The sequence below is a fragment of the Mauremys mutica genome, chromosome 17, assembly GCF_020497125.1.
Source record: "Mauremys mutica isolate MM-2020 ecotype Southern chromosome 17, ASM2049712v1, whole genome shotgun sequence".
In the NCBI taxonomy this organism is placed as follows: Eukaryota; Metazoa; Chordata; order Testudines; family Geoemydidae; genus Mauremys; species Mauremys mutica.
Genome location: NC_059088.1, coordinates 7,291,400 through 7,319,237, shown reverse-complemented (window position 1 = coordinate 7,319,237; position 27,838 = coordinate 7,291,400). Strand labels below are relative to the sequence as shown.

The 27,838-nt window shown below is 51.9% G+C and overlaps 1 protein-coding gene and 1 long non-coding RNA gene across 2 annotated transcripts; both read right to left on the bottom strand.

The window, feature by feature from the left end:
• Window positions 1-65: 65 nt before the first annotated feature.
• On the bottom strand, window positions 66-14,851 carry LOC123351885 (IgGFc-binding protein-like). Its single transcript, XM_044991566.1, has 7 exons — window positions 13,843-14,851; window positions 8,237-8,835; window positions 5,213-5,777; window positions 2,847-3,442; window positions 2,124-2,694; window positions 1,415-1,614; window positions 66-476 (listed from the first exon to the last, which is right to left on the bottom strand). The coding sequence occupies exons 1-7, from the start codon at window positions 14,849-14,851 to the stop codon at window positions 66-68; spliced, it is 3,951 nt and encodes a 1,316-aa protein (XP_044847501.1).
• An 18-nt stretch (window positions 14,852-14,869) lies between these two features.
• Window positions 14,870-26,653, bottom strand: LOC123351772. Its single transcript, XR_006574064.1, has 4 exons — window positions 26,573-26,653; window positions 17,668-17,950; window positions 16,412-16,488; window positions 14,870-15,111 (listed from the first exon to the last, which is right to left on the bottom strand). It is a non-coding gene; the product is annotated as an uncharacterized LOC123351772 (long non-coding RNA).
• Window positions 26,654-27,838: the final 1,185 nt, after the last annotated feature.

The following is a 27,838-nucleotide window of genomic DNA, read 5'->3' as shown; positions in this document are numbered from 1 at the left end:
CAAATTAGAGTGAAGGATTTTTCACTTGGGCTCCAACTGATGTAGGAAGCTTTTGCCCCCTTGGTTCAGCATGTTTCAACCCAACCCCCTCTTACCCAGGTCTCCATGTTATTGTTCACAGTGACAAGAGCTTCTCGGAAAAAAACAAAGATGGCTGCACCAGCTGGTATTGCGTCATTGGTGCATTCGCTGATGTCTACCACCACCTTGAACCAGGCAGGAGAGCTCTCGTCACAGAGTGAGGCCACTTTGTACGTCCCACTGTAGAGGAGTTTCCCCTTGGCACCATCAAAGGTGGTGAGGTAAGCACCCGGAGAGACCATGCACCGGCCTTCCTGTTTCACGCATCCATGCATCCCATCCCTGAGCACGCAGATCTCTCCAGTGGGGCAGCTGTTTTTCTCACAGATGAGCCCACCTGATGGGTGGCAAGTGCATTTCTCTGAGCAATCACTGGAGATGACATTCTCCCTGGACTGAGGGAAATTCCAAAATAAACAACTTTCTAAAACTTTCTGTTAGGTCAGATATTAGCCTCCAAAGATCAACAGCAACAGTGTTAGAATACCTAGGGAAACTCTCACCAAGAGGAGACAAAAGACAAGATGGGGAAAGACAAAGGATGACGATAATGACCAAATAAAGAACAGAAAGACAAAGGCAATGACCCAAGAAACAAGGAGAAGATACAGGACAGTGGTGAGGATCAAAGAAACACGGAAACTTTAAATGATAATAATGTCAACCAAAGAGGATACCAATCAAAGAAAGAGGAAAAGACAAAGGATGGACTGTGAAGATCAAGGAAACAAGCAATTAAAGGATGATAGTGGCTCCCACAGAAAGAAGGAAAAGACAAAGGATGTCAGTGATGACCCAAGTAAGAAGGAAAAGACAAAAGACAATGGACATGAATCAAGAAACAAGGACAATTATTTTGTATTTATTATGGTAGTGCCTATTGGCCAGTCAAGAATGAGGCCTCATTGTGCCAGACACTGTACAAAAATACAGTGAGAGAGCCCACACCCTGAAGGGCTTAACATTTAAATAGACAAGGCAGGCACAGTAAAGGGGAATGTATAAGGAATAAGCATGATGACCAAATAAAGAAGGAAAAGATAACAGAAGAAGGTGATGACCAACCACAGTCAAGAAGGAGGGCAAAAATGATAAATCATGATGACGGGCCACCAAAATGACATCTGAACAGAATGAGAACCATAAACAAAAATCAAAATTCAGGAAATGAAGATGGAAAAAATGAAACCTAGGTCTGTCATACTAATGGACTCTGTTCTCTATTGGTGGAGTCCACTGGAAACTCTTAGAAAACTCATATACTTTTTATCAATTCTGCCCTGTTATTCTAAGGCTCTAAAGGCACCAATTGCACAGAACAGCCAGGACCCACCTTGATGTAGCGTCCATCGTGCATGCAGCCGCACCTGTCCATGGACACGCACCCCTCCCCATCGAACATGTAGCCAGTATTGCACTGGCAGCCTTCAAAGCAATTCTGGGTGCACTGAGCAGGGGCAGACAAGCCAGCACAGGTGAAATCGCAGGACTTGGTGCACAGCTCATAGTGGCTGTTGAGTGGGCAGGCAAGGGCTGGAGAGAGAGAGAAGCAAGAGAGAAAGAGGATGGAGTGAAGGTTTAAAAATAATTTCCACTGGAGACATAGTTACACTGTCTAGCACAGTGCCACCTAGCTCAGAGCTGGGTGCTGTGGTGGGTTGACTCAGTGGTGGGATCACCTCAGATATGGCTTAACCGTAGCATTTACTGCAGTGTCCCAGAGCACCAGACATTGGAGTCAGAGCCAGAGGACTGTGTGTCCCCCATTGGGTCACCGACGTTCTTCCAATCCTGACCCAAAGACCCATGGAGATCTGACCCAAGGGTGGTCTGGCTGGACAAAACCAATCAAAAACACAGGTGCGTAAATTGCAATCAGTCATGCTGCAGATGATGTGGCTACAGAGGGTCTGCAAACACCTGAAGATATAATAAACCTGAGCTCTAAGTTGCCATCAGGGAAAAAAAATCCTCTGGGGGCTAATGGGCTTGAAATGAAGCCAATGGAAAGACCAGGGCTGTAGGTTGCTCTATAAACTCACGGCAGAAGGAGGCTGTTCTCCAGGCTCTGATCTTGGCTCCAGTTGTCTGGCATGCGGCCGCGTAGGCCTGGAGGCTCTGGCAGAGGGTCTCTCCCGTCGCGTTGGTAGCACACATGTCGTGGAGACAGTGGTTGAAGTACTCGGCAGGGCTGACCAGCGAGTGACAATCTCTGAAGGGACCTGAGGTGGCTCTGATCAGCCCACAGGAGCGCTCAGACTGGTATGGTGCTGTCTGGGCCCCATCACAGATGGGGCATCTCTCACCGCAGCCATCGGAGCACATGGCACCATCAACAGGCACCTTCCAGGAGGCGACAAACTCACTCAGACTTTGAGTGCTCTTTCCATTGGGCAGCAGGAAGTCATCATTTTTGTCACCATTGAAATTGCCAGCCAGACCGCACATGTGTCCCTTATAGGTGCTGGGGATGGACACTAGGAGGTAGGAGGCAGTGTCATAAAAGACTTGGAGGCCAGAGGCAGACTGGACAATGATGTTGTTCCCTTCCTGGTTGATCTGAAGTTTCCCATCGTCCATAGCCAGTGGGAGAGTGTAGAGCTCTCCACCAACCTGTGCCAATGAGAGGGAAATTCACCAGTCACTACCAGGGACTTAGCAGCAGTGTCCTGGTTACACACACACACACACACACACGTCAGGATCACAAATGGTGTGAGTCACTCAGTTGGCTTCAATGAGACTAATCTCAAGCAGGGACTTACCTCCACCTTCCACTTCCTCCCCCTCTCCAGGGAGATGGTGTAACCATGCACAGAGACCACCACTGCCCTCGTCTGAGCCACACGGCCACCACCAATGCTCTCGTTCTCAACCACCACGGAAAATTCCACCAGCCGGGGGTCACTGCTGCAGACCTTGGCTAAGGTGTAAGCGCAAGAGCCCTGGATGTCGAAGGCCTGTCCATCAAATGAGATGTAGTGAGGGTCACCGGAGACTACACTTATTCCATACTCCATCGGGTGGCAGCCCAGGACTCCATTCTCCACCTTGCACTCCTCATTGGCTCCGCAGGAGGCCTCCTGGCACTCGACGACCCCGTTCTCTTGGCACTGGCACCGCTCCTGGCAGGAGGCGCTGGTATAGAACTCTTCTCCCTTCTGGTAGTACCTGTCCTGGTGCACACAGCCACACTGCGTGATGGGGACGCACCGGTCTCCACTGAGGATGAATCCGGGGTCGCAGAAACACCCTTCCACACAGGGCTCCTCACAGCTGTCCGGAGCCGAGGGCCTGTGGCAGGTGGCAGGACAGCTGCTCCCACAGAATTCGTAGTGAGAGTTCCGGGGACAGGTGAGGCCTGCAGGAGACATTGGATTGAGCATGCAGATCTCTGTTAACACCAAGAAGTCTGGGAAAAGACATGGTGCCTACTGCTCTGGGAGGGCAGTGGGGTCTAGTGGGTTAGAGGAGGGGGACTGGGAGCCAGGACTACTGAGTTCTCTTCCTAGCTCTGGAAGTGGAGCAGAGTCTAATGGTTAGAGTAGAGTGCAGTCAACAACAATAATAATATCAGTTACTAGACAGAACTTGTTAAATGGCTCAAGGCTGAGAATACATATCCGTAATTAAGGTAAAATGCATTGCAGGGGTGTTGCAATTATCCTACCACCAGGCATTGTAAACCCAGGAAACTGAGAGTTAAAGTTAAACTGAAAAGCAACCCAAAGGAAATGAACAATTAGGACAACCAAAGTGCTTTAACTCTCCCTCGTCATGACACCATGAAATCACCATATCCCTAGCAAGTTATTGTCGTGTGACTGTGGTTCTCTACTAGATTTATCTGATTTTTGAAGACACAGTCCATGTTTTCTCTAACGCTGGGCAGACAACAATTTTTCCCTCCTGCAAGAGTTTGAGATTCTGAATTTTGGCCCTTTTTGAAATAGTGCAAAAAGCTGAAATCTTTAGCATTGTCACAGTGCAATAATCTGAAACCAGTTGTGATCTGGTCACTTGAAAGATGCTGCTTTGACCATTTCAAAATGTTTCATTTAGATTTTGACCTTTTAAAAAAATAAACATTTTTGGTATAAGTGAACTAAGATTTAAGAACAAAAAGTCATTTGACTCAAGAAAATAAAAGTTTTGATTTCAAAAAAGGTTGAAACAAGATGTTTTGAAAATTTCAGCACTGTTTCTTTTCTTTTTCTCAAATAGTTTTGGTTTTGGCAAAGTGACATTTCCCAACAAACAAACATTTTTGGGGGAAAATTCCAGACTAATTCTATATTTTCACCTTCTCTTGATGTTGTGGGGTGAAGGATTGTCAGGCATGAGATTTTGTTTTTATTGGACTTGTATTAGGTTAAAATTGTTCATTCAAAACTTGTTTTGGATGAAATAATGTTGTTGTTGTTGTTGTTTTTCTCAAAACCAAATGCTTTCACAAAAAGCTTTTAATTTTTTAAAATTCTCCAATTTTTCATTAAAATTAAAAATGTTTAAAGTGTTGACAATTCAAATAGTCAGATCTTTGATTTCCCTGTTTTGCCAGTGAATGCAGTACAAGGAATAATGTCTAACTTAGTGTCTTTTCCCCCCATTTCTCCTTATTCCACTTTTCAAAACTTGCTCTACTTTGAAAAAAAAACAGGAAAAAATGAAACTCTGACTCGAGAAGTTTTGAAATTTTCAGAGTAATAAAATGGGGGGGGGGAAGAAAACAAGAAAAGTGGAGAAAAACAACCTGGATATAATTCATTTTATTGCATTGTGACTAAAAACAGAGAACAAAAGGAGATCAAGAAAGAAGGAAAAATGAAAATTTGAAATGTCTAAAATTAGAAATTTTGAAATGACCAAAATTCTAATAAAAAATCACAAAGAAAATTGGAAAAAATGGAAAATTGTTACATTATGAGCACTGCAAAATGCAAACAAACTTGAATATTTAGGAATATTTTATTAAATGTTCCCACTCCCCCTGTTTTTTGAAAGGTTCTGCCTATGACACATGGGTGAGCTGTTCTGATTCCACCCAGCAGAGGGTGCTGGTGCATGTGCTTGCTGGCCAGTTTGTGATTGTATTAAACTTACAGCAACATGTTCAGGGAGTGACACTTACTGCAGAATGAGGCCGATCTCCACTGCCCTATCCGGATGCCCCTGGCCTGGCAGGCTGTCACATAGGCACTGATTGCGCTGCACAGAGTGTCACGATGACCCTTGTAGTGGCAGGTATCAAAGACACAATCATCAAAGAAGGGAGCTGGGTCGATGGCCCCGTGGCACTGTCTGAATGGCCCGATCTGTCGGGTGAGGACCCCACAATACTGGTCTCCCTTGTAGGTTTGTTTCTGAGCCTCACTGCAGACTGAGCAGTCCCCGGTACAGCGAGACGAGCACCCCGGGACGTCACCAACCTTCCAGCTGTCGGCGAACTGAATCTCATCAGATGTCTGAGTTCCATCCTTCATGGTCAAATCGTCGCTGGGGTCCTGATTGGCATTGCCACAAAGGCCGCAGACAGCGTTGGCGTACGTATTGGGTATGATGACCCTGGCGTAGCTGTACCAGTCGAAGCTCACTCTCAGATCGAAGTCGGTCTTGATGAAACCATGAACGCCACTGATGTAGGCCTTGAACTTGTGCTGGTGGGAGAAGGGCAGGTCCACAAAAACGCCATCCACCTGGAAAAGACATGGCATGGACAGTCAATGGTCTATTCCTGCATGCACAGAGCTTGCAACACTTCCACATATCCTTAGATGGAGCAGCCTGGACCACCTACCTCAAGAACTGAATGTTTCATAAAACTCTGCACAGGGAGCTCCAAGAAGCTTATCTAGGAGCCAGAGGGGGGATACCTGCCTAGAACCAATCACATTTTCTTTTTTTAACTCCACAGGGAAAATTTCAAGTTGTCTGTGAAAAATCGAAATGTGAAATACTTCTATGCCAAAATGCTATGGTGGTGACTCTTGGGACTAGTAGTGTGGCTGCTTCATGCTCCCATCCTCCTGTGTAAAAAACTGGACATGTTGAGTCTTGAGAAAAGAAGACTGAGGGGGAACCTGATAGTCTTGAAATATGGTAAGGACTGTTATAAAGAGGACAGGGATGGATTGTTCTCCATGTCCACAGAAGCATGGATAAAAAGCAATGGGCTTAATCTGCAGCAGGGAGATTGAGGTTAGATATTAGGAAAAAGAAGGGGTGTTAAACTCTGCAATACGCTTCCAAGGGAGGTCATGGAGCCCCCATCACTGGAGGTGCAATGCTGGCAGATCATGCCAAGGTCCACAAGCCTCAGTTGAATACTGACACATATGTAGCTGGAATCAGTCTGGTTCACCGGAGTGTTAGTATTGGTAAAAGAGGTGATAGAATTGTAAGAAAGTGTTTAGTATTTAGACTGTTGAATTCTTGTGAGTTGCTGCCTGCGTTAATCTACCTATAGCATCTGTATCCCATATGGTAAGGCAATATTTGAGCATTTGCAGTGTGAGCCTCTGTTACTGTGTAAATCACCAGACATGAGCGTGACATTAACTAGTGTGAAGTGCTGGTCTCCAACAAAAGATGCTGGCCAACACGGAAGGCCTGTCGATACCACACCGACTATTGTGTAATGATTAAGAGGACAAAAGACTTTGTTGCGCTGCTCTTTGGCACCTGCCCTGCTCCCCTCCTCCTCCCCCCCCCCCCCCGCCGAAGGTAAGTCATGCAAATAGATTCTTCCCATCAGCTGAATCTGTAAAGGAGGTTGGGGATAACACCCCCTAAAAAGAAGGACCTGTATCTTTATGCTGCTTGGACTCTGAGGGGCAAGGTTTACTAGGTATAAGCAAGAGATCCCCAGTGCTTAGCCTGGGTTCGCTTAGCCTAGAGGACATAGAACTTGCTTATTACGACAGCTTCTATTACTTTTTGAAAGTTAAGATTGTAACTCGTTTGTGTATCTATGTTTACCTGCTTTAACCTTAGCAATAACTCCCTAGTTTCCTTTATAATAAATCTTTAGATAGTTTATTATAGGATTGGCTGCCTGGGATAAGTGACAGGTCCTTTGAGAGTGGCAGCAGCCTGAATGTGGTTGTGATTTTTGGTGTAAGGGACCATCTATCACAAGGTAGCAGACAGACTGGACTGGCTGTGACTCCATGGTTAGGCTGTTGTAGTGTGTTTGGAGTTTACACTTGGTGGGTGAAATCTAAGTACAGAACTCACAACCAGTTTGTGGTCTGTGCCCTGGTTCTTAGCAGTCTGCCTGACGTTGGTACTCATGTTCTTGTGCCACTGAAGGACAGCTTGGCACCAGCTACTGGAGACTGATAGAAACAACAGAGAAGTGGAGAGAGCTGAAACCCAGGAGCTCATTTGGGAAATCCAATAGAAATAATAGGGCTGTCTTCCTCTCGTGAACCCTCAAATAGGGTATAACAACTGAGGACACCATTTGGGACCTCAGAGTTTGCTGAAAGGACGTGACTAGCCTCTCCTCTACTCCAGGGTGTCAGGGCGAAGACAAAGAATTTTGCTGATGGCACAAGGGCTGCAGAACTCAGGAGCTTGGACATTTGGATCAAACACTCGGGTTGATTCTCCTCTGAGTGTTAACAGCAGTGTTCAGAGACTGAACCAAAAAATACACCCCAAATTCAGTTGGTTTTAAACTGAAACTGAATTGTCCAGGTTTTCTCACATAAATGAACCCCTGGCACGTTTGATCAGGTTGAACAAAACATTTGGAACATCATTTCAAAATGACACTTTGAAACAAAAGGTTGACTCAGATGGACCTCTCAAGGTCCCACACAGCCCCACATTTCAATGACTATGATGACAGTGGCAGACAGTGGCAGCGGGGCTGAGCAACCTGAAACAAAGGGGACCAAATGTGATAATAAAAAGAAAGGAAGATGAAAAACAAAGTGGATCCAGTTTGCATTTCTAGTGCTCGTCAACAGTTTTTCAAAAACCAAATAATTCCACCCTAAATGTAATCATTTTCATGAATTTCTTCCCACCGAAAATAGGTCATTTTTCAACCAAATATTTGTATGTGAAAATATTCAGCTAGTTCAAACTCTGGTATGGGAAGATGGAAACCCTGCAAGCGATCCCAATAATCCCTCTGCATCCCTACCTGCATCTTGCGTGGATGATCCTGGCTCATGCTGATGGTCACGTTGTAGACCTCTAAGGTCACTGTTTTGGTGAAGGACACGGCCTTGCTGCCTCGGTTGTTGTTCTCCACTTTGACGTTGAACGGGGTGAGTGTGGCGTCCTCGGAGCAGAGAGCTGCGAACTGGTAGATGCAGGTGCCTTGGAAATCATACTTCTTCCCATCAAAGGTGGTGTAGTGAGGGTCTCCAGTACCTATGCAGGTGGAGTAGGTAGTTGCTTTACAGCGGTGGGCACCGTTCACAATGACGCATCTTTCATTGCTCTTGCAGCTGGTTTCCTGGCAAACTACTGTGCCCAAGCTGGGGTCACATCTACACCGAGAGCGGCAGTTCTCATCAGCCCAGAACTCCTCGCTGGGTTTGTAGTATCGGCCGTTATAGTCGCATCCGCAGCTCCCCATGGGGACGCACTGGCCAGCGCTGAGGACGTAACCATCGTTACACTGGCAGGTCTCCGCGCAGGGCTCCCGGCAGGAGGAGGGGGCAGTTCGGTCAGAGCAGCTGGCTGGGCAGGCGTTCCCACAGGCCTCGTAGTGGCTGTTCTCAGGGCAGGGCAGGACTGTCAGGGGGTCAGAGAGAGGGAGATTGCAGTGAACTAAATAACCTACCTAGAGACAGTGAGCGCTACAGACAGATTCGTACATGTGAGCAGCAGTCAGTGCATTATCCACCTTGCAGGATGCTGTATGAGCCAACAGGGATGGGCCAGGGAATTAATTCCCATATGCAGACAATGAAAGGTCATGCACAATATTCACTATTCTCTGCGTGTCTGCAGCCAAAGCTCCTGGCACTATGAGCCAGGCAGATCTCAGCAGCTAAGGAGAAGCAGAGATTGGGTGTAAAAATAACTGTAGGAAGCAGGGCAGGGGGCTCAGAGATGGACATGGTGCCACAGGAAATAGTGGTGATGGGCTCACTAGGGCGCGCCGTGCTACACAGGTCGGGGTGTGGGTTAAGTAGGGGGCCCTGTGCTGCAGGGGGCGGGGGAGCCATGTTGCAGGGGTTGGTGCAGGGGGTTCAGTCATGGGTGCCGTGCTGCAGGGGATGGGGCAGGGGGTTCAGTAGGGGGTGCTGTGCTGCAGGGGGCAGCGCAGAAGCTCAGCAGGAGGTGCTCTTCCCTCAATGTCAGTGGTGACCGCAATGCCCCAGGATCCTGCACATTCCCTCCCCACACTCACATCCCTCCCCATCCCCCGCATCAACAGGGGAAAACGACAGACTAGCCCTATTCCCTCCCATATCAATAAGGAAAACAAGATGCTGCGCTCACCACAGCCGGAGGGCGTCCTCCAGTCGTAGACAGTGACTCCGTGCTCCCGGCAGGCGTCCGCGTAGGCCTCCAGCGCCTGGCACAGGATGCTCTTGTCGCCCTCATTCAGACACACGTTGTAGACGCAGCTGTGGAAGAACTCGTCGGGGCTCACTCTGGGGTGACACTCTCTGAAGGGCCCTCCTGGCGCTTTGCTGATCCCCCCGCAGTGACTGTCCCCCCCATAGAGCTGCCTCTTGCTCTCCTCACACACCGGACATTTCCCCTGGCAGGAATCCCTGCAGGAGGGGTCTGAGTCCTCCACTCTCCAGCTATGAAGCCAGGCCAGGACGGAAGAGGCTTTGGTGCCATTGGAGAGCGTCTCTTCATCGTCAGTGTCACCGTTGAAGTTCCCACACAGCCCGCAAGTGCTCCCAAAATAGCTGCTGGCGAGAGTCACGAGCACAGCCCAGTCGCTCTCATACCGCACCTGGAGCCCAAAATCCGTCTGCAGGACGGGACGTCTCTCGCTCTGGGAGAGCTTGATTTTCCCAGCCTCCAGGGTGACCGGCAGGCGGACGCTCTTGTCATTTAACTAACGAAAGAGAAGGGGGAAGAAACGGAGGCATTATTGCTCTTTCCACGACACCTGCTCTTACTGCCACTGTGAGCTCTCTGGGTAACAATTCACTGCCACAAATATCCAAAAAACCAACCAAGGCAAAAGACAAGGGAAATTCACTGCCAAATTAGTGGCTGAGGGTCTGGGCGATGGAGTCTTCTCCAGCTACACTTTGGGGACAGCTTTAAGGGCTGCTGCTGGGAAGGGCTTTGTAGCCTGGAAGAAGGTATGGTCGGGTCTCTGTGGGAATTAGGAGACCAGGAACCCTGGAGTAAAGCACAGTTTTCAAGAAGCCTTCCACATCCTTAATTTTTTTTCTGGGGGGAGGGATAGCTCAGTGGTTTGAGCATTAGCCTGCTAAACCCAGGGTTGTGAGTTCAATCCTTAAGGGGGCCACTTAGGAATCTGGGGCAAAAATTGGTCCTGCTAGTGAAGGCAGGGGGCTGGACTCAATGACCTTTCAAGGCCCATTCCAGTTCTAGGAGATTGGTATATCTCCTATTATTATTATTACCAAAAAACTTTGTGGATGCAGGGTTAAGATTACCCAGCGCTTCCTTGTGCCCTTCCAGAATCTAGACTGTGGCTAAATTTAAATGTCTCAAAACCAGGACATAAAAAGTTAAAGTAATGGTCACTAGTTCTTACATCATGCTTTTTCAGTAGTAGATCTTCAAGTGCATTTCTAAGGGGGCCTGTGTCATAATCCCCATTTTACAGAAGGGAAAACTGGATCACATAGCAGAGAAGTGACTCACTCACCATCACTCAGCAGGCAATGCCAAGAATAACACTCAGGTCTTTTGAATGCTTTAGCCACTACGACACACTGCTCTGCTCAGCCTGGAATTGGGAGCTGGACCCCACCTGAGGTCAGATTCAACCAGGTAAGCTCAATTTAGGGCAATTCAGTACCATAGTTTGAGCCACGGGTGTGCACGAAAACATGACACAAGGAGAGGCATAACAGAGAGACCAGCCCTTTGGTTCTGGAATCCCTCTGCACAGATCTGGTCGCCCCGTCTCAATAAAGGTATATTGGAATTGGGAAAGGTGCAGAGCAGGGAAACAAAAACGATTAGGGATGTGGAACAGCTTCTACTGGAGGAGAGATTAAAAGACTGGGGCTATTCAGCTTGGAAAAGAGAAGACTAAGGAGGGCTGTGGTAGAGGTCTATAAAATCCTGACTGGTGCGGAGAAAGTGAGCAAAGAAGTGTTATTTACCCCGTCAGATAACACAAAAACCGAGGGTCACCTGATGAAATTAACAGGCAGCAGGTTTAATGCAAATAAGAGGAAGTACCTCTTCACACAACACACAGTTAATGTGTGGAACTTGTTGCCAGGGGATGTTGTGCAGTTCAAAAGTATAACTGGGTTCAACAAGGAATCTGCTAAGTTCATGAAGGATAGGGCCATCAGTGGCTATTAGCCATGAGGGTCAGGGACGCAGCCCTGTGCTCCAGTGTCCCTAAACCTCAAACTGCCAGAAGTATCTGGCACTGGTCACTGTCAGAGACAGGATACCTGTCTAGGTGGCCCATTAGTCTGACCCAGTATGGCTGTTCTTATGGGCAAACTACAAATTCACGCCACTGTCCCTACCCCCGGCCTCGAACAAACATATTAAGTTTCTAGACAATGTGCGCTTGCATGTGGATTCTAGAGAACTTTGAAACATTAGAAATGTGACATTTCCGAATCAAAATGTTTGGGAACTTTCGTTGCATGAAAATTTTGATATTTCAACTTCATCTCGATTTGCAATGGCAGCAAACATTAAAACATGCAGACTTTCCACGAGGGGACTGAAATGCTGATTTTTGCTCAGCTGTCTCCACCTCCGCAGTTTTTCACTCCCCTACAGTTTGGGTGGAGGGCTACTTACAGAACAACACTGTATTATAGAATGGGATGAGTAGCTGATTTTTCAGTTTGGCGCCGGCTGCAAAAAAGAAAAAGTGGTTCGGATTGAACCGAATCTGAATTTTTGCGGAATTGCTAAGGAGCATTTGCGGCCTGTTCCAGAGGTAGGATTTGAACACGGGTCTTTTGTTTCCCAACTAAGAACCCTAAAGAGTGGGCTAAAAACTGGCCATGCAGCAACTCCTTCAGCCATTTTGTAACTAGCTAAAACCATGTGTGTCAAATTCATGACTAGTTTTCGATTGACTGAAACTGCCTCTTTTGTTCAATAAAGTATTTATCCGAAAAAAATTGCCCAGTTCTAATTATATGTGAAAAAGTGAACCGAGCCAGACAACTCACCCTGACTTCTCCACTCTCTCCCTTGTGGATGGAGATGTTGTAGCCATAGACGTGGATGGTGGTCAACCCAAGGTTGGAACTGTCCTGTTTCCCCATGTTGCTGTTTTTCTCCTCGATGGTGAAGGGCTCCAGGGTGGGGTCATGGCCACAGTACTTGGTGATGGTATAGGTGCAGGTGTCTTGGATATCCATGGTCAGACCATCAAAGGTGTAGTACTGGGAGGTCAGGGACCCCTGGCAGGTTCCCATGTAGTCATGGAAGCATATTGCCTGGCCATTCTTAATCCTGCATGTTTCCTTTTCCCGGCAATTCAGTGTTCTGCATGGATCTGAAAAAAACATCATCTCCAATGGATTTTGCTGGGGAATGAGGCCTGACATGGCCCCTGTGTTCAACAGAACCAGCTTGGGTGCCAGGCATGGGATGGCCATGGGATACCCAAGGGCTAATCCAGATGGAACTGAGTAACTGTAGCTCCCACTAACTCATAGACTTCAAGGCCAAAAGAGATTGTTGGGAGGGATAGCTCAGTGGTTTGCGCATTGGCCTGCTAAACCCAGGGTTGTAAATTCAATCCTTGAGGGGGCCGTTTAGGGAACTGGGGTAAAAATGTGTCTGGGGATTGGTCCTGCTTTGAGCAGGGGGTTGGACTAGATACCTCCTGAGGTCCCTTCCAACCCTAATCTTCTATGATCATCTAGTCCAACCTCCTGCACATCACAGGCCACAGAACCTCACCTACCCACTTGTGTAACCAACTCCTAACCTGTGTCTGAGTTACTGACAGCCTCAAATCTTGATTTAAAGACTTCAAGGGACAGAGAATCTGCCTTTTACTCTAGTTCATACCAGCAAGTGACCTGTGCCCCATGCTGCAGGGAAAGGTGAAACCCCCCCACAGTCTCTGCCAATCTGACCTGGGGAAAATTCGTTCCCAACCCCAAATATGGTGATCAGTTAGACCCTGTGTGTGTGGGCAAGATGCACTAGCCAGACACCTGGAAAATAATTCTGTGTCATAACTTAGAGCCCTCCTCATCTAGTCTCCCATCACCGGCCGTTGGAGACATTTGCTATCAGCAGTCACTGATGGGCCACATGTCATTGTGGGCAGTCTCATCATACCATCCCCTCCATAAACGTATCAAGCTCAGTCTCAAAACAAGTTCGGCTTTTTGTCCCCACTGCTCCCCTTGGGAAGCTGTTCCAGAACTTCACTCCTCTGGTGGTTAGAAACCTTCATTTAATTTCAAGCCTAAACTTGCATTTGTTCTTCTGCCAGCATTGACCCTTAAATGACTCCTCTCCCACCCTGGTGTTTATCTCTTTGACGTATTTATAGAGAACTATCCTGAGGCTGAATCAAGGGAGAGAAGGAGGGTGCTAGGGAGAGGTGGACAGAATCCATGACACCATACTCACCGCTGGCACAAATGGCTGGGGAGCCGTACGCCTTCTGGTTTCCGATCCCAATGCTCAGGAGGCCAAAGGGGGAGCTGGCGTGCTCCACGTTACGGACCTGGAACCCTTTGCCAAGGCTGTATTCAGCCCAAGAATATTCTGTGCCTGGAACTGGCTTCCACAGGACATTACGCAGTGGTCTCTTATCAACGGTGACCCCAGCGGACTCCAATGTCTTGACGATGATCAGCGCGTAGTTCTCAAACTCGTTGTGCCCGTAGATGTGATAGGACTGGCAATAGCTCGAGATGGCTGGGATGGCCATGAAGAAGGGGTCGTATCTGATGTTTCCTTTGGTGCCACCATCACAGAAGAAGATGACTTGGATCCCAGCGCTAGCGGAGAAGTACAAGGCATTGGAGCTAGGGGTTCTGTACTGCACAGCATTCTCAGCTAGCAGCCTCATGCTGCTCTTGCTCATCCCAACTTGAACTTCCACCTCAGTTGCTTGGGAGGTGGAGACGTAGACGATATCACCCTGCATCTCAAAGGATAACGGGGGCACGATGAAGGTGGTCCCCCAGCTGGAGACAGGCAGGAGCTGCTCAGACACGTGGTCACACTGGTTGGATCTTGTCACGCAGGTGTGTCCAACGTAGACAGCCACAGGCTTCTGGGAAATGATTTTGGTGCCAGATATGTCCACTGGGCTCTGCAGCTGGACAGCCTGGTTTGCCTCCAGCTTGATGGTAAGCCTGCTCCCTCCGAAGTGCGTCTTTCCTTGAAAAATGACAGCCCCTTTCAGGTGCACATCAACTGTAGTGGGGCCCTCCCAGGCCACGATGGCAAACTCTCCAAAGCGATCCGTGCCCATGATCGGTGTGACAACGTAATACTCTGTTCCCAAGCTCTGCACTGGGTAGACGGGGGTGGTGTCGGCCGAGTTGGGTTTGGAGTTGAGTGAGAGGACAGAGACATCATTGTCAGCACGGACAACGACTGTGTTGTCGAAGATTTTGGCCCCTACCATTTCAGCGTGGGCTGGGATTAACACCGTTGCGGTCTGGCCAGCATTCACCTGGATGGGCACCCTGAGCGCCGGCTTCTTCATGGAGATGGTGATCAATGTGGCCGGGGCGTAGCCTGTGATGAATAGCCGGAAGTCGCTGTTGAGTGTTTGTTGTAAGCCGTTCTGCATGAAGGCTGTGATGAATTCTCTTCCAAGAAGGCGCGGAGGGGAAGGCCCCAGAATTTCCCCAGATACCACACTGAGAGGAAGGTTAGGCATGCCTGGAGACACAAGTGGAAGGAGAAGACAGCTGTTGTTATAGGGGTCGCATTACTGATCATGGACCACAGAACAAAAAGATGAGTGTGTGAACTAAGCATAAGAAAAGCAACCCCAGATGGATACAGACAGACGTGGAGCACCAGGGAACAGCCAATAAGACATCGCTCAGCATGGTGGGTTATCAGATGACCAGCGGCGTAACCATTGTCAAGATTTTTGTAGTCCTTGTGGCAGGATTTGAAGGTGGAGCATGTGCTGGCTTTGTGAAGCTTTGTGGGGTCCTCCTGCCAACCATACAGGGCAGCGTGGGGGAAATCACAAAGGGGCTTGTTTGGAAATTGGTACAGGAGCCCATCACACGCTGTGATGAAAGGGGTTATTGTCATTTGGTTCCAGCTCCATTACAACTCAGCATGCAGTGAATAGAGCCGGGGGAGGCTGAATGGTTTATAAAGACAGTCATGACCATTGCCGTGAATTAAAGCACTAAGACCAGTCCACAAGGACCTGCTGGCTCGTGCTGTCTGTTATTGCCAAGCGTTCGGAGAGACGGAAAACGAGGAACAAGGTCTTCTGGTCAAGGCCCTAGATGGGGCTCAGGCAACCTGGGTTTAATCTCCATCTCTACTTGGATCAGCACTGACTGCAGGGGAAGCGCAACCTCAAATAAGCCCTCCCACCCTGCTCCCCACAGCACAATGCCCTCTACAGAGCACCCCTCACTCTCCGCAGCACAGTGCCCCCTTCGCAATCCCTGGAGCACAGAAACCACTGCTTAGCCTCCCCCCCAACTCCCTGCAGCACCACGCCCCCTACGGAGCTCCCACCCTGCTCCCTGCAGCACAGCGCCCCCTATGGAGCCCCCACCCTGCTCCCTGCAGCAAAGCGCCCCCTACGGAGCCCCCACCCTGCTCCCTGCAGCACAGCGCCCCCTACGGAGCTCCCACCCTGCTCCCTGCAGCACAGCGCCCCCTACGGAGCTCCCACCCTGCTCCCTGCAGCACAGCGCCCCCTACGGAGCTCCCACTCTGCTCCCTGCAGCACAGCGCCCCCTACGGCGCCCCCACCCTGCTCCCTGCAGCACAGCACCCCCTACGGAGCTCCCACCCTGCTCCCTGCAGCACAGCGCCCCCTACGGAGCTCCCACCCTGCTCCCTGCAGCATGGCGAGCCCTGTCAGGACTCCTGGGTTCTATCTACATGGCCCCAAACTCCTGGGCGTCACCCACAGTTAGGTGATCAGCTTGTCAAGCTGCGAAGAAAGAGACAGAGGCGCCTTTGTGAGCCCTGGATCACTCACCCCAGAGCACGACCATCCTGGCCCACAGGAGCAGCTTGGCCTTTCCGAGCCCCATGTCCGAGCGCATTGTTCAGCAGCTGGAAGACACATCTCGAATTAATGGAGAGCACACAGCGCGCTGCACAGAAACAGCCCAGGGCCGAGATTCCCTGCTGCAGCCCCTGAGGCTGGGAAGAAATGTCCACCCATGGTCTGGTTTTTATCGCAGACTTAGCTGCTCTTGCAGAGGCAATGTTGGCTGATGAGTAGGAAGCCGGGCTACAGGGTGTGAGTCCTAGGTTCTATTCCTGCCACTGGTCAGGTGACTTTGGCTAAGTCATGCCCCGCCCCGTGCCTCAGTTTCCCATCTGTACAAGAGGGATAATGATACTGCCCTCCTTTGTGAAATGGTTTGAGATCTACTGGTGAACAGCACTAGATGTTATTCTGTAGCTTAGATACTTATGTGGCTTTCCATTAGCAAAGCACCTCACAGTGATCATGGTGCTTACCCTGGGGGTACAGGGAAGTGCAGGTGTCCCCAGTACACAGGGAGGCTGCATGAGTTGCTGAAGGACACCTAGGAAGTCTGTAGCTTAGTAAGGACTTGATGCCATTGCACCTAAGAGATAGGTTAGTGCCCTAACCACTAGCGCCCCTTTAGGAAGCATCATACCTAGTTCTTCACCTGTGGCACTCAAAGCACTTTACAAAGGCAGCTGTGAGCATTATCTCTATTTTCTACACAGGGAAACTGAGACACAGACAGAGGAAGTGACTTTCCCTAAAGTCAACTAGCAGTGCAGCCAGGACGAGAACCCAGGAGTCCAGAGTCCCAGGCCAGGAGTCTAGCCCACCGCCTTTCTCCGAGCCAGCGGACAAACTGAAGAGCGATTCAAGGGGCAAAAAACCAGTTTTTCCTTAAGGCACAGTCAGCCTGTGGAACACACTGCCACATGACCTAATCAAAGCAAAGCACTCGGCAGGACTTGCCAAAGGCTTAGACATGTCTGTTGATAACAAACCCCGCCATGGTCATGCCAGGTAGGACTGGGGGCCTCACAATCTAGGACACAAGCCAACCGCTCATGAGCCGGCACCAGGGGGAAATGTCCTCTCTAGGCAGGTCTGTTTGGGAAGGTTCAGGTCCCTTCTCCTGGAGCTGCCCGGCTCAAGATCAGCAGCAGGATCCTGGTCTGGATGGATTAGTTACAATCAGCCTCTCAACAAACAGCAGCAGCTGCTGAGCCAGAACAAGACACCGCCGGCGCACTTACCTCCAGCCCCTCTGACTTATCGCATCAAAGGTGGAGGAGAAGAGGCAGCTGTCCACTTTGTCCCTCTCCCTCTGCCTGTAGCTCTGCTTCTGATTCTTCCCTTTATATAGGGACCAAATGCCAAATCCTTGTGATGATGAGCTAACTGGGAAAGGTTCCCTCGGCTCCACTGGGACTGGACTTTCGCCATCACCTGCTGGACCCAAATAGGAAGCGAGTAGCAGCCTGGCCTCTTGCTTCATGAAGGCTTTGAGTGACTCATGTCTGGCCATCAGGAGGCCAGCTGTAATTAACCAGGGGGAGAGAAGTGGGTTTACTGACTTTCTTCTGATGTTCCAATAAACCACTCCCACAACATAAGCCATGCCAGTTATTTGATCGTTAATAGCGAGCTGAGGATGAGTTATTTATTGGGTTCGTAGTGTTCTTGTAGCAGGACATTAGAGAGACAAGATGGGCAAGGGAATATCTATTATTGTACCAATGTCTGTCAGTGAAAGAGACACGCTTTTGAGCTTACACAGAGCTCTTCTTCAAGTCTGGGAAAGCTCGTCTCTTTCACCATCAGAAGTTGGTCCAATAAAAGATATTACCTCACCCACGTTGTCTTTCTCATTTATTGTGTACCAGGACACAGACAGAATTAGCTAGCCCAGCGCTGGCTGAACTTGTGAATTTCAGATGCACCTACGGAGCTGCTCAGTTTCTTAGATCCAAAACAAATTAGGAGTTTAGTGGCCAGGGAATTGAGCAACAAGTTTGCTAAGGAGCCAGCCATACATTCAGGAATCTGCAAAGGGGACAAGCGGGATTCCCCTTGCAGCTGCAGGGAAAGCTGGGTGTGGTTTATCCTCAGGATGGCCCAGAGTCAAGACGTCTGGTGGTTGTTTGCCAGGAGGGAATGGAAACAGATGCTACCCCCAGGGAAAAGCCGAGTCATAGAAACAATAGTAATAGATTTTAAAACAGCAGAAAAATAAATGACAAAGTGGAAAAAGTGAAAAGAAAGAAAAAATAGGGAATGGAAAAGAAAAAATGTAGAAGTAGCAAAAAGTGAAATAATTATATGATGCAAGATAACAGATAATGCCCCCCTTCTTGCAGCCCTGTGGGACTGTCAAGAGGAATCATGGCTTTGTGCATATAGACTAGTGCCGAGAGGCTCTGGGTTTAATTCCAGATCTGCCACAGATTTAAATCTCTATGTGACTCAGTTTCCCTGGCTGGCCAGTGGGAATATTAGTCCCCCTGTGTCTGGAAGGCAGTGTGGACCAGTGGATACACGCTCGACTAGGACTCCTAGCTTCTACTTCTGGCACTGCTGCTGTGTGGCCTTCCCCTCACTTTCCTCCCACCACCCTTAGTCTCTTTAGATTGTTAAAATCCTCATGACCTGTCTCTTGCTATGCACAACACTTAGCAGAATGGCCCTGTAATCACAGGAGCTAATGTTCCCCTGTAATACAAACAAGGACGTATGGCCCCTTTTCTCAACCATCCCATAGAAGTTAATCTCTGCGGTTAGGCGACTTGTACTGGTTTTAAACAGCCTATACTGTTATGGCAGCACCTACAGACCCCACTGAGATGATGGCCGGGCACTGTCCAGACACACAGCGAGAGAAAGGCCCTGTCCCAGCTAGGGTTGCCAGGTGTCCAGTTTTCGGCCAAAAAGTCCAGTCAAAAAGGGGACCTGGCAGTGTCCGGTCAGATGTACTGACGAGCCACTAAAAGTCCAGTTCTTCTTCGAGTGATTGCTCCTATGCATTCCAGTTAGGTGTGCGCGCCGCGCGTGCACGGCTCTTCGGAAGATTTTTACCCTAGCAACTCCGGCGGGCCGGCTGGGCGCCCCCTGGAGTGGCGCCGCTATAGCGCAGGATATATACCCCAGCCGGCCCGTCCGCTCCTCAGTTCCTTCTTTCCGCCCGTGACGGCCGTTGGAACAGTGGAGCACAGCTTAGCTGACCTCCACTTCCCTAGCTACTCGTAGTTTTCTCTCGTTCTGTTTATAGTTGTAGTTAACTCTGTTTGTTTGTAGAATAGTATAGTGTATTTATTTTACAGGGGTTGGGGTTTATCCCCTTCCCCTCACCCGGGGCCGGGTCCGATGCCCGGTCCACAGGGTTTTCTAATGCTCGGCCGGCCACAAGCCGCTGCCGACAAGAGATCTTCTCCTAAGTGCCTCGAGGGATCTTACCTCACAGATAAGTGCCGCATTTGTGAGGCCCTTAATCAGTGAACAAAGGGGAGCGGGGCTTTCGTTTAAACAGCTCCTGAGGGAGGCAGCTCTTGCTCCTCCGCTCTCGGCGCCGAGCGCTAGTTAGTTTTCACGGCGCGCTCCCTCGGCACCGGACCGCCGGTGCCGCCAAGGCCTCCTGGCACCGCCGTCGCTGACTCCGACGTACCCTCGGCATGGACCTCTCTCCTGGAGGATAAAGAGTTACTCCGGCCAGGCAAGAGCCGTCGAGTCCGGTGCTGGAAAGCTCCCCGGTACGCACCGTGTTCGAGCTCGCCCGGAAGCTGCGTCCGAGCCGCCTGCTCCGCAGCCGAGCGCTATGCTCAGTCGGATCGCCCGGCACCGATGTCTGCCGCGGCACCGACAATATCCGCACCTTTCACTCCGGCCAGGCAAGAGCCGTCGAGTCCGGTGCTGGAAAGCTCCCTGGTATGGACCGTGGTCGAGCTCGCTATGAAGCTGCGTCCGAGCCGCCTGCTCCGCAGCCGAGCGCTATGCTCCGTCGGATCGCCCGGAACCGATGTCGGCCGCGGCACTGACAATATCCGCACCGTTAACTCCGGCCAGGCAAGATCCGTCGAGTCAGGTGCCGGAAAGCTCCCCGGTACGCACCGTGGTCGAGCTCGCCCGGAAGCTGCGTCCGAGCCGCCTGCTCCGCAGTCGAGCGCGATGTTCAGTCGGATCGCCCGGCACCGATGTCTGCCACGGCACCGACAGTATCCACACCATTAGCTCCGGCCAGGCAAGAGCCGTCGAGTCCGGTGCTGGTAAGCTCCCCGGTACGGACCGTGGTCGAGCTCGCTAGGAAGCTGCGTCCGAGCTGCCTGCTCCGCAGCCGAGCGCTATGTTCAGTGGGACCGCCCGGCACCGATGTCTGCCGCGGCACCGTCAATGTCCGCACCATTAACTCCGGCCAGGCAAGAGCCGTCGAGTCCGGTGCCGGAAAGCTCCCCGGTACGGACCGTGGTCGAGCTCGCCCTGAAGCTGCGTCCGAGCCGCCTGCTCCGCAGCCGAGCGCTATGCTCCGTCGGATCGCCCGGCACCGATGTCTACCGCGGCACCGACAATGCCCGCACCATTAACTCCGGCCAGGCAAAAGCCATCGAGTCCGGTGCTGGAACACTCCCCGGTATGGACCGTGGTCGAGCTCACTATGAAGCTGCATCCGGGGTGCCAGCTATGGTCGAGCTCACTATTCCCTCCACGCCGGAGACAGTGTCCACGACAGCATCTACGCTGCCTCAACCCCGGGCACCGCCGGTGGGGGTTACATAGTCGATGGGCAAGCCTGCCTTGATCAGACCACCCTACCTCGGCACCGCACAGCGGCACCGTTCAGGGTCGCGGTTCCGCAGATGTTCTCGGTCCCGTCACCGATCTAGGTCTCGGCGCCGTTCTCCCTGTTGGTACCAGTAGTGCTCGCGGCACCGGTCAGCATCCCGTTCGCCGGTCCGGGACACTCAGCTCCGATCAAGCCTCAGGCACCGCCCTCGGTCGACCGCCCGGCACAGCTTCGGTGGCAGGTCCCGTTCTCGGTACCGGTCTGTCTACCGGTACCGATCCCCGGTGCCGCATCGAGCGACGTCAGTTACAGACGGAGACTCTACCAAGAGCTTTCAGCTCCTCCAGGGCCATCCAGCCACGCATCAGTGTCGTCCCGTGCGGACACTTCATATGCGTAGCACTCTGTTTTCCGATGTGCCCTCCAGAGTCTTCGAGGAGACCTATCAGTGGTCATTCTGGACGCCGTGGGTGTGCTACCACGCCAGAGGCGTACCGGTGATCCCATCTCGCTCCGTTCCCTCCGAGCTCTGGGTGCCAGAGGTGACAATTAGTCGTCCCCGTCCGACCGGTACAGAGCAACCCCCGGTTCAGCACCGGGCTCCCAGATCCCACCGGATCAGGAGGTCGTCCAGGAGCTCGAGCCCACACAGGACCCGCTTGTCCCTGGCCTTTCTTCTTCCTCCTGCCCAGATGAGGCGGGGGCAGGAACATACCCCTCCGGCCCTCCTCTAATCGAAATGCAACCAGCCCCTAAATCCAAAGAGGCTGGGCGTGTGGTCTTACTGGGCCATAAGATGTACCCGGAGGGGGCCCTGCAACTTCGTGTAGCGAACCAGCAAGCCCTGCTTATCCGCTACTGTGGGTGGCGGTGGGCAAATTTACAGAGTCGGTTCTTCGGAACTCCCGTCAAGAGTTCGATGCCCTCCTGCAGCAAAGGACGGAGCTGGAGAGAGCTTCCCTCCAGGCCTCGTTGGACGCAGCTGACTCCGCTGCCATGACTCTGGCCTCGGGTGTTGCCACGCGGCGCGTTTCAGGACTCCAGTTATCGAGCCTTCCCTCGCAGCTGCGGCACGCTATACAGATCTTGCCCTTCAGTGGCACAGGTCTGTTCTCTGACAACACTGGCCCTAGGCTGCAGAACCTAAAGGGCAGCAGGGTCACTTTGCTCTCTCTCTCTCTCTCGGCATGCACACGCCGGTAATTCAGCGTCGACGTTTCCGTCCCCAACCTCCGCTCTTACCCTGCGCCTTGACAAGGTCAGGACATGGCCAGCGGGCGTGGCTTACACGGTCGTGGCCATCAATCCGCACCCCAAAGGAGCCAGAATTAGGGTCCTTCTGACCACCAATGGGGCAAAAGCCTACCCATCCTCGCCCCTCCTAAGGACCCCTCTCACGAGCGATTCCTCTGGCAAGAGGTGCGGACGCTCCTCCTCATCGGAGCTATACAGGAGGTACCTAAGGGCGAAACCTATTCCCCTAAGCGAAGGGAGGTCTCAGACCTATCCTAGGCCTGCAGGAACTCAACAAGTCACGATGCAGATGAGTTCCGCATGGTACCCAGGGCGACCGTCATCCCATCCTGGGATCCCGGAGACTGGTACGCCGCCCTCGATATGAAGGGCGCGTGTTTTTCACGTTGCCATTTCTCTTCCACACAGAAGGTACCCTCGGTTTGGGGCCTACCATCGTTATTCCCAGTATACGGCCCTCCCGGTTGGCCTCTATACAGCCCAGGGGTATTCAAGGTGCATGGCTGTAATCGCCGCTTTTCTTCGCCACCGTCTGATACACGTTCTCCGTGTCTAGACGAGTGGCTCATTCGAAGAACCCCCGGGCCCAAAGTACCAGTCATGTGGGCATCGGCACGAACCTTTTCCTGTGTCTAGGCCTGATGATCAATAGTAAAATCCACTCTGATTCCCATATAGGGAAGGGAATTCATTGGGGCCGTCCTGGACTCCAGACTCGCCAGAGCCTGCTTTCCTCAGCCTTGGTTTCAGGCGAGGGTAACAATTGTACAAGGTCTACGGACCTTCCCGCCAACTTGGGCTCGCTCTTGCCTCGGTTTCCTGAGTCACATGGCTGTCTACACGTTTGCAACTAAACATACCAGGCTTTGCCTCTGTTCACTTCAATCGTGGCTCACCTGGGGGTGCCACCCGGGCAGAGATGGCATACTCGTGGTCGTCTCGTTTCCACCGAGCAGCCTAGGCTCCCTCGACCGGGAGTCGGCGTCCTCCCCGGTGTATCCGGGGATGCTGTTTCACTCACCCCTTGGGGTCCCTCGTGACAGACAGCCCATCTCTCGGCTGGGTGCGCACCTGGTGTAGTTTCGCACTCACGGCCTTCGGTCAGCGCAAGAGCTGGCCTTACACATCAATGTCCGAGAGCTGAGAGCAGTCTGCCTTGTGTACCAGGCGATTCAGCTGGCGGATCGTCTCAGCAGATCCTTCCTGTCTCACAAGTGGTGGTTTCCTCCCGTCTTTATCTATTCCGTTTTCCAGAAGTGGGTCTTCCCCCGCATAGCCCTCCTCGCTTTCGCGAGAACGGAAAGAGAGAGAGAAATTCTCCTCGTTCCAAGGCCTCTCCCCAGGCTCGGTCTTGGAGGATTTTCCTGAGGCCATGGATCAGCCATCTGCCATACGCTGTCCACTGTCCCCGCTGGTTCACAAGGTCCTGCTCAAACTCCGCAGGGACAGAGCGCCCCTGATCGGGTTCGCTCCAGTGTAACCTGGGCAGCACTGGCACACCATGTTGCTACACCTCTCGGTAGCAACCCTCTTGGCACAGACCCCATGACGCGGAATCACGACAACCTTCACCACCTGGTCTTGTAATCCCTGCACCTCACGGCAGGACTCCTGCGGGCTAAACCGATCCGAGTTACGTTGTTCGGCCTCGGTTCTACGGGATTCTCCGGGGTGGTAGAAAATTCGTCCATTCGATTAAAGTATCTGGCCGAGTGGAAGCGTTTCTCATGCTGCTCCGAAACGCGCAAGGTTTCTCCCGCCGAGATCCCGCTCCATTCCATCTGGTTCCTCAGGGCTTGGAGCATTTATACACCCCCCCCCCAAGTGGGGCCCCGCCATAAACCTGGCTCTTCAATCTGGTTCTACCCAGTTTTATGACTGCCCTATTTGAGCCAATGTCAACATGCTCATTGATATAACTGTCCTGCAAGGCAGTTTCCTGTAGTCTTTCCTGCGGCCACACGAGTCTCCAAGCGTCAGACTCTCACAATAGGCCCAAGGGATACTGTGTTCCTCAAGGACAAGGGCAGTTATTACCACGTCCGACCTGCCTCCCCAAGGAGGTGTCGGCCTTTTATATCCACCAGGATATCTTCCTTCCGGTCTTATTTCCGAAGCCACTCTCTGTGCAAGGAGAGCAACGGTTGCCCTCCTTCGACATCTGCAGGGCGTCCGCAATCTATATCTAGCGGACAGAGCCCTCTCGTAACGCCCCCACAACCTTCATCGTACCGGCATACCGGACGAAGGGCATACCTGTCTCCTCCTAGAGGATTTCATCTTCAATGATGTTGTGCATCTGCACCTCTTCTGTTTCGGCCCATGTGCCATAGAGCCACCTTGCTGCACATTCCGCCAGGGCTCACGCTTCTCAGCTGCCTTCCTGGCTCGCATTCCCTTTCGGGGGATGTGTTGTACACCTACCTGGTCCTCGGTCCACACCTTTGCCTCATTGGTCCGGGAGTCCAGAGCTGTTGCAGCCTCTGGCTTAGCGGTTGCGCTCTGCAACATCTAACTCCGACCCCACCGCCTAGGTAAGGCTTGGGAATCACCTAACTGGAATGCATAGGAGCAATCACTCGAAGAAGAAAAGACGGTTACTCACCGTAGTAACTGTTGTTCTTCGAGATGTGTTGCTCCTATCCATTCCAGACCCGCCCTCCTTCCCCACTGTCGGAGTAGCCGGCAAGAAGGAACTGAGGAGCGGACGGGCCGGCTGGGGTATATATCCTGCGCTATAGCGGCGCCACTCCAGGGGGCGCCCAGCCGGCCCGCCGGAGTTGCTAGGGTAAAAATCTTCCGAAGAGCCGTGCACGCGCAGCGCGCACACCTAACTGGAATGGATAGGAGCAACACATCTCGAAGAACAACAGTTACTACGGTGAGTAACCGTCTTTTCCCAAGTGCAGGGGCTGCGGGAGTGGCAGCCTGTTGCCCAGCCCAGAAGAGGCGGCTCCTGCAGCAGCACACATGCACCAGCTCAGGCGGCCCCTTTGGGGAGCCTGGTTTGCAGGACCAGGGGCGGCTCTAGGCATTTTGCCGCCCCAAGCATGGCAGGCGGCTGCCTTCGGTGGCTTGCCTGTGGAGGGTCCGCTGGTCCCGCGGGGCTGTGACAGAGGACAGAGTGGGGGGGCCCATGCCGAGCAGGGTATGGGACATTCCCTGGGAGGGAAGGAATGCGAACTGCCTGGCCAGCCAGCACTTCCCCCGGCCATGCTCTCAGGCAGCTCCGGGGTGAGGAGGGAAGGAGGCTGCTGGGCAGGCAGCGCAGAGGGAGGCGGGAGGCTGCTGGGCAGGGGGGCCATGTCTTAGCTCATCAGCGGGGCTGCTTGGCTGCTCCCGTGTGGCCGCGACGCTCTTCTGACCTGCTCTCCCAGGCAGCCTGCTGGGTCTGGGGTTTGCAAGTCCCTTGGGGCTGCTCACGTTGCAGTTGCCCCAGGTTTAGAGAGGTGCCGCTGGGAGGGGAAGCTGCTTGTTAGGCCTCCTCTTAAAGCAAAGAGGCCAAATTCAGATCCGAGGCTGTTAACTCCTAGGGACGGGTCCCTTGCTTACACCAGGCCTGAATTTATTTCTCTGTGACTCTTATGTCACAGTTTAAGTGCGGAGGGATACACATTAAAGCAGCACAGTAGCAGGGAGAGCCACAAGCAACGGGGGGAGAGGAGCAGGTAAGAGGCAGGGCTTTGAGGGAAGAGGGGGCAGGGACTCAGGGGAAGCGGAGGGGGGATGCAGGGGGAAGAGGTGGGGCAGGGTGGTCCAGTTTTCAGAAATTAGAAAGTTGGCAACCCCAGCTGAGATTGTGCAGCACCTAGCAGTGCCAAGCACTATCCAGACACACAACAAGAGACAGTCAGTCCCTGCCCCAGCTGAGATCAGGGCCCTGCTGCGCTGGGTGCTGCATGGACCCACGACGACAGACAATCTTTGCCCCAGCTGAGATCAGGGCCCCGTTGCGCTGGGTGCTGCATGGACCCACGACGACAGACAATCCTTGCCCCAGCTGAGATCAGGGCCCCGTTGCGCTGTTGGGTGTGATTTGTTATACTGTTATAGCTTATTAAAATATGTGTATGTTAAACCCAATATGTAATTGGTAAGGATACAGCAGCAATTCAAAATGGAGTCTGACCCACCATTTTGTGAACTCCATCTTGTCACCCCCTTTGTGCCCTGTCCTCCTGGCCTAGTTATAACTTGATCAAACTGGTTTTTCCCACCACTGAGCGATCTCAAGAACAATTTTACCTCACACTGTTTCCCGCCTTTGCTGGGACTGTACCACGTTTTCCCACCACAAACTGCATAAAAGAACTGTGACCACAGACAAGTGGCACAGGCCACCCTAGTGACTGCGTGCGCGGTTCAGGTCTTCGCAGCATCAGTGCGTGGTCGGAGGAGACCATTGTTCCTGAAGTGAAGAGAAGAAAGAAGCCGTACAGCACCTTACTTGTTCCTGTTCCTGGGGACGATACCACCGGAGGGTTCTCAATCCTCTTCTTCCTTCCCGAGTGACATCGTGGGAATCTCCAGTGCTCCTCCTCTGCGGGTTTCGATTACCCAACGAGTGCTGGTCCTGGTAGCTGATAGCGAGATAATTAGGGATCTCTTAATCGGGGTTTTATACGGTTGATTGCCCCAGGGTGATTTTGGGTCTGAGCTTCATACTCCTGTTTTAAAGCTGCTGTTTCACTGTTTTGTGTTAGTTTTCCATAGCCGCTGTTTTATTCATGCTTAACCCCTTCCCTTTATTGTACTTATTCCCTCAATACACTTACTTGTTGTTTTTAACTGTACCTATAGTCAGTCTTTATTTCTCACACCACACCCCTCTGAGGTAACAGCACCAGGCGCTGCCCAGACACACAGGGAGAGACAGACCCTGCCCCAGCTGAGATCAGGACCACGTTGCACTGGGCGCTGCATGGACCCATGGTGACAGACGATCCCTGCCCCAGCTGAGACCAGGGCCCCATTGCACTGGGCGCTGCATGGACCCCCGGCGAGAGACGATCCCTGCCCCAGCTGCAATCAGGGCCCCGTTGCACTGGGCGCTTCATGGACCCACGGTGACAGACAATCCCTGCCCCAGCTGAGATCAGGGCCCTGTTGCACCAGGTGCTGCCCAGACACAGTTGGAGATGGTCAGTGCCCTATAAAGGTTACTTTCTAACTAGACTAGACAGACAATTCATGCAAAAGGCAGCGCACGTGTCATGGACTCACAGAGTCTGGTCTCTGCCCCACACTGGAATCAATGTCCATGGAGTGACCCCTTGAGTAGGCCGCACCCCAAGGACCCGACAGCTCCATAAGGACAGGCCCATGGCCTCCCTGGCTCTGACTCTGGACCTTTGGCACCAGCGACCCATGTCTCTCTCCATGGCCCCTGCAGCGAACCC

Bases quoted from the DNA above. Each gene is read 5' to 3' on its own strand.
- LOC123351885 (XM_044991566.1), bottom strand. From the start codon at position 14,851: ATGGTAGGGGCCAAAATCTTCGACAACACAGTCGTTGTCCGTGCTGAC. The intron at 8,836-13,842 runs GTGAGTATGGTG...ACCCCCTGACAG, and splicing joins CCCAGCCATTTGTGCCAGCG to TCCTGCCCTGCCCTGAGAAC. The intron at 1,615-2,123 runs GTGAGTTTATAG...CTCTCTCTCCAG, and splicing joins GAGAACAGCCTCCTTCTGCC to CCCTTGCCTGCCCACTCAAC.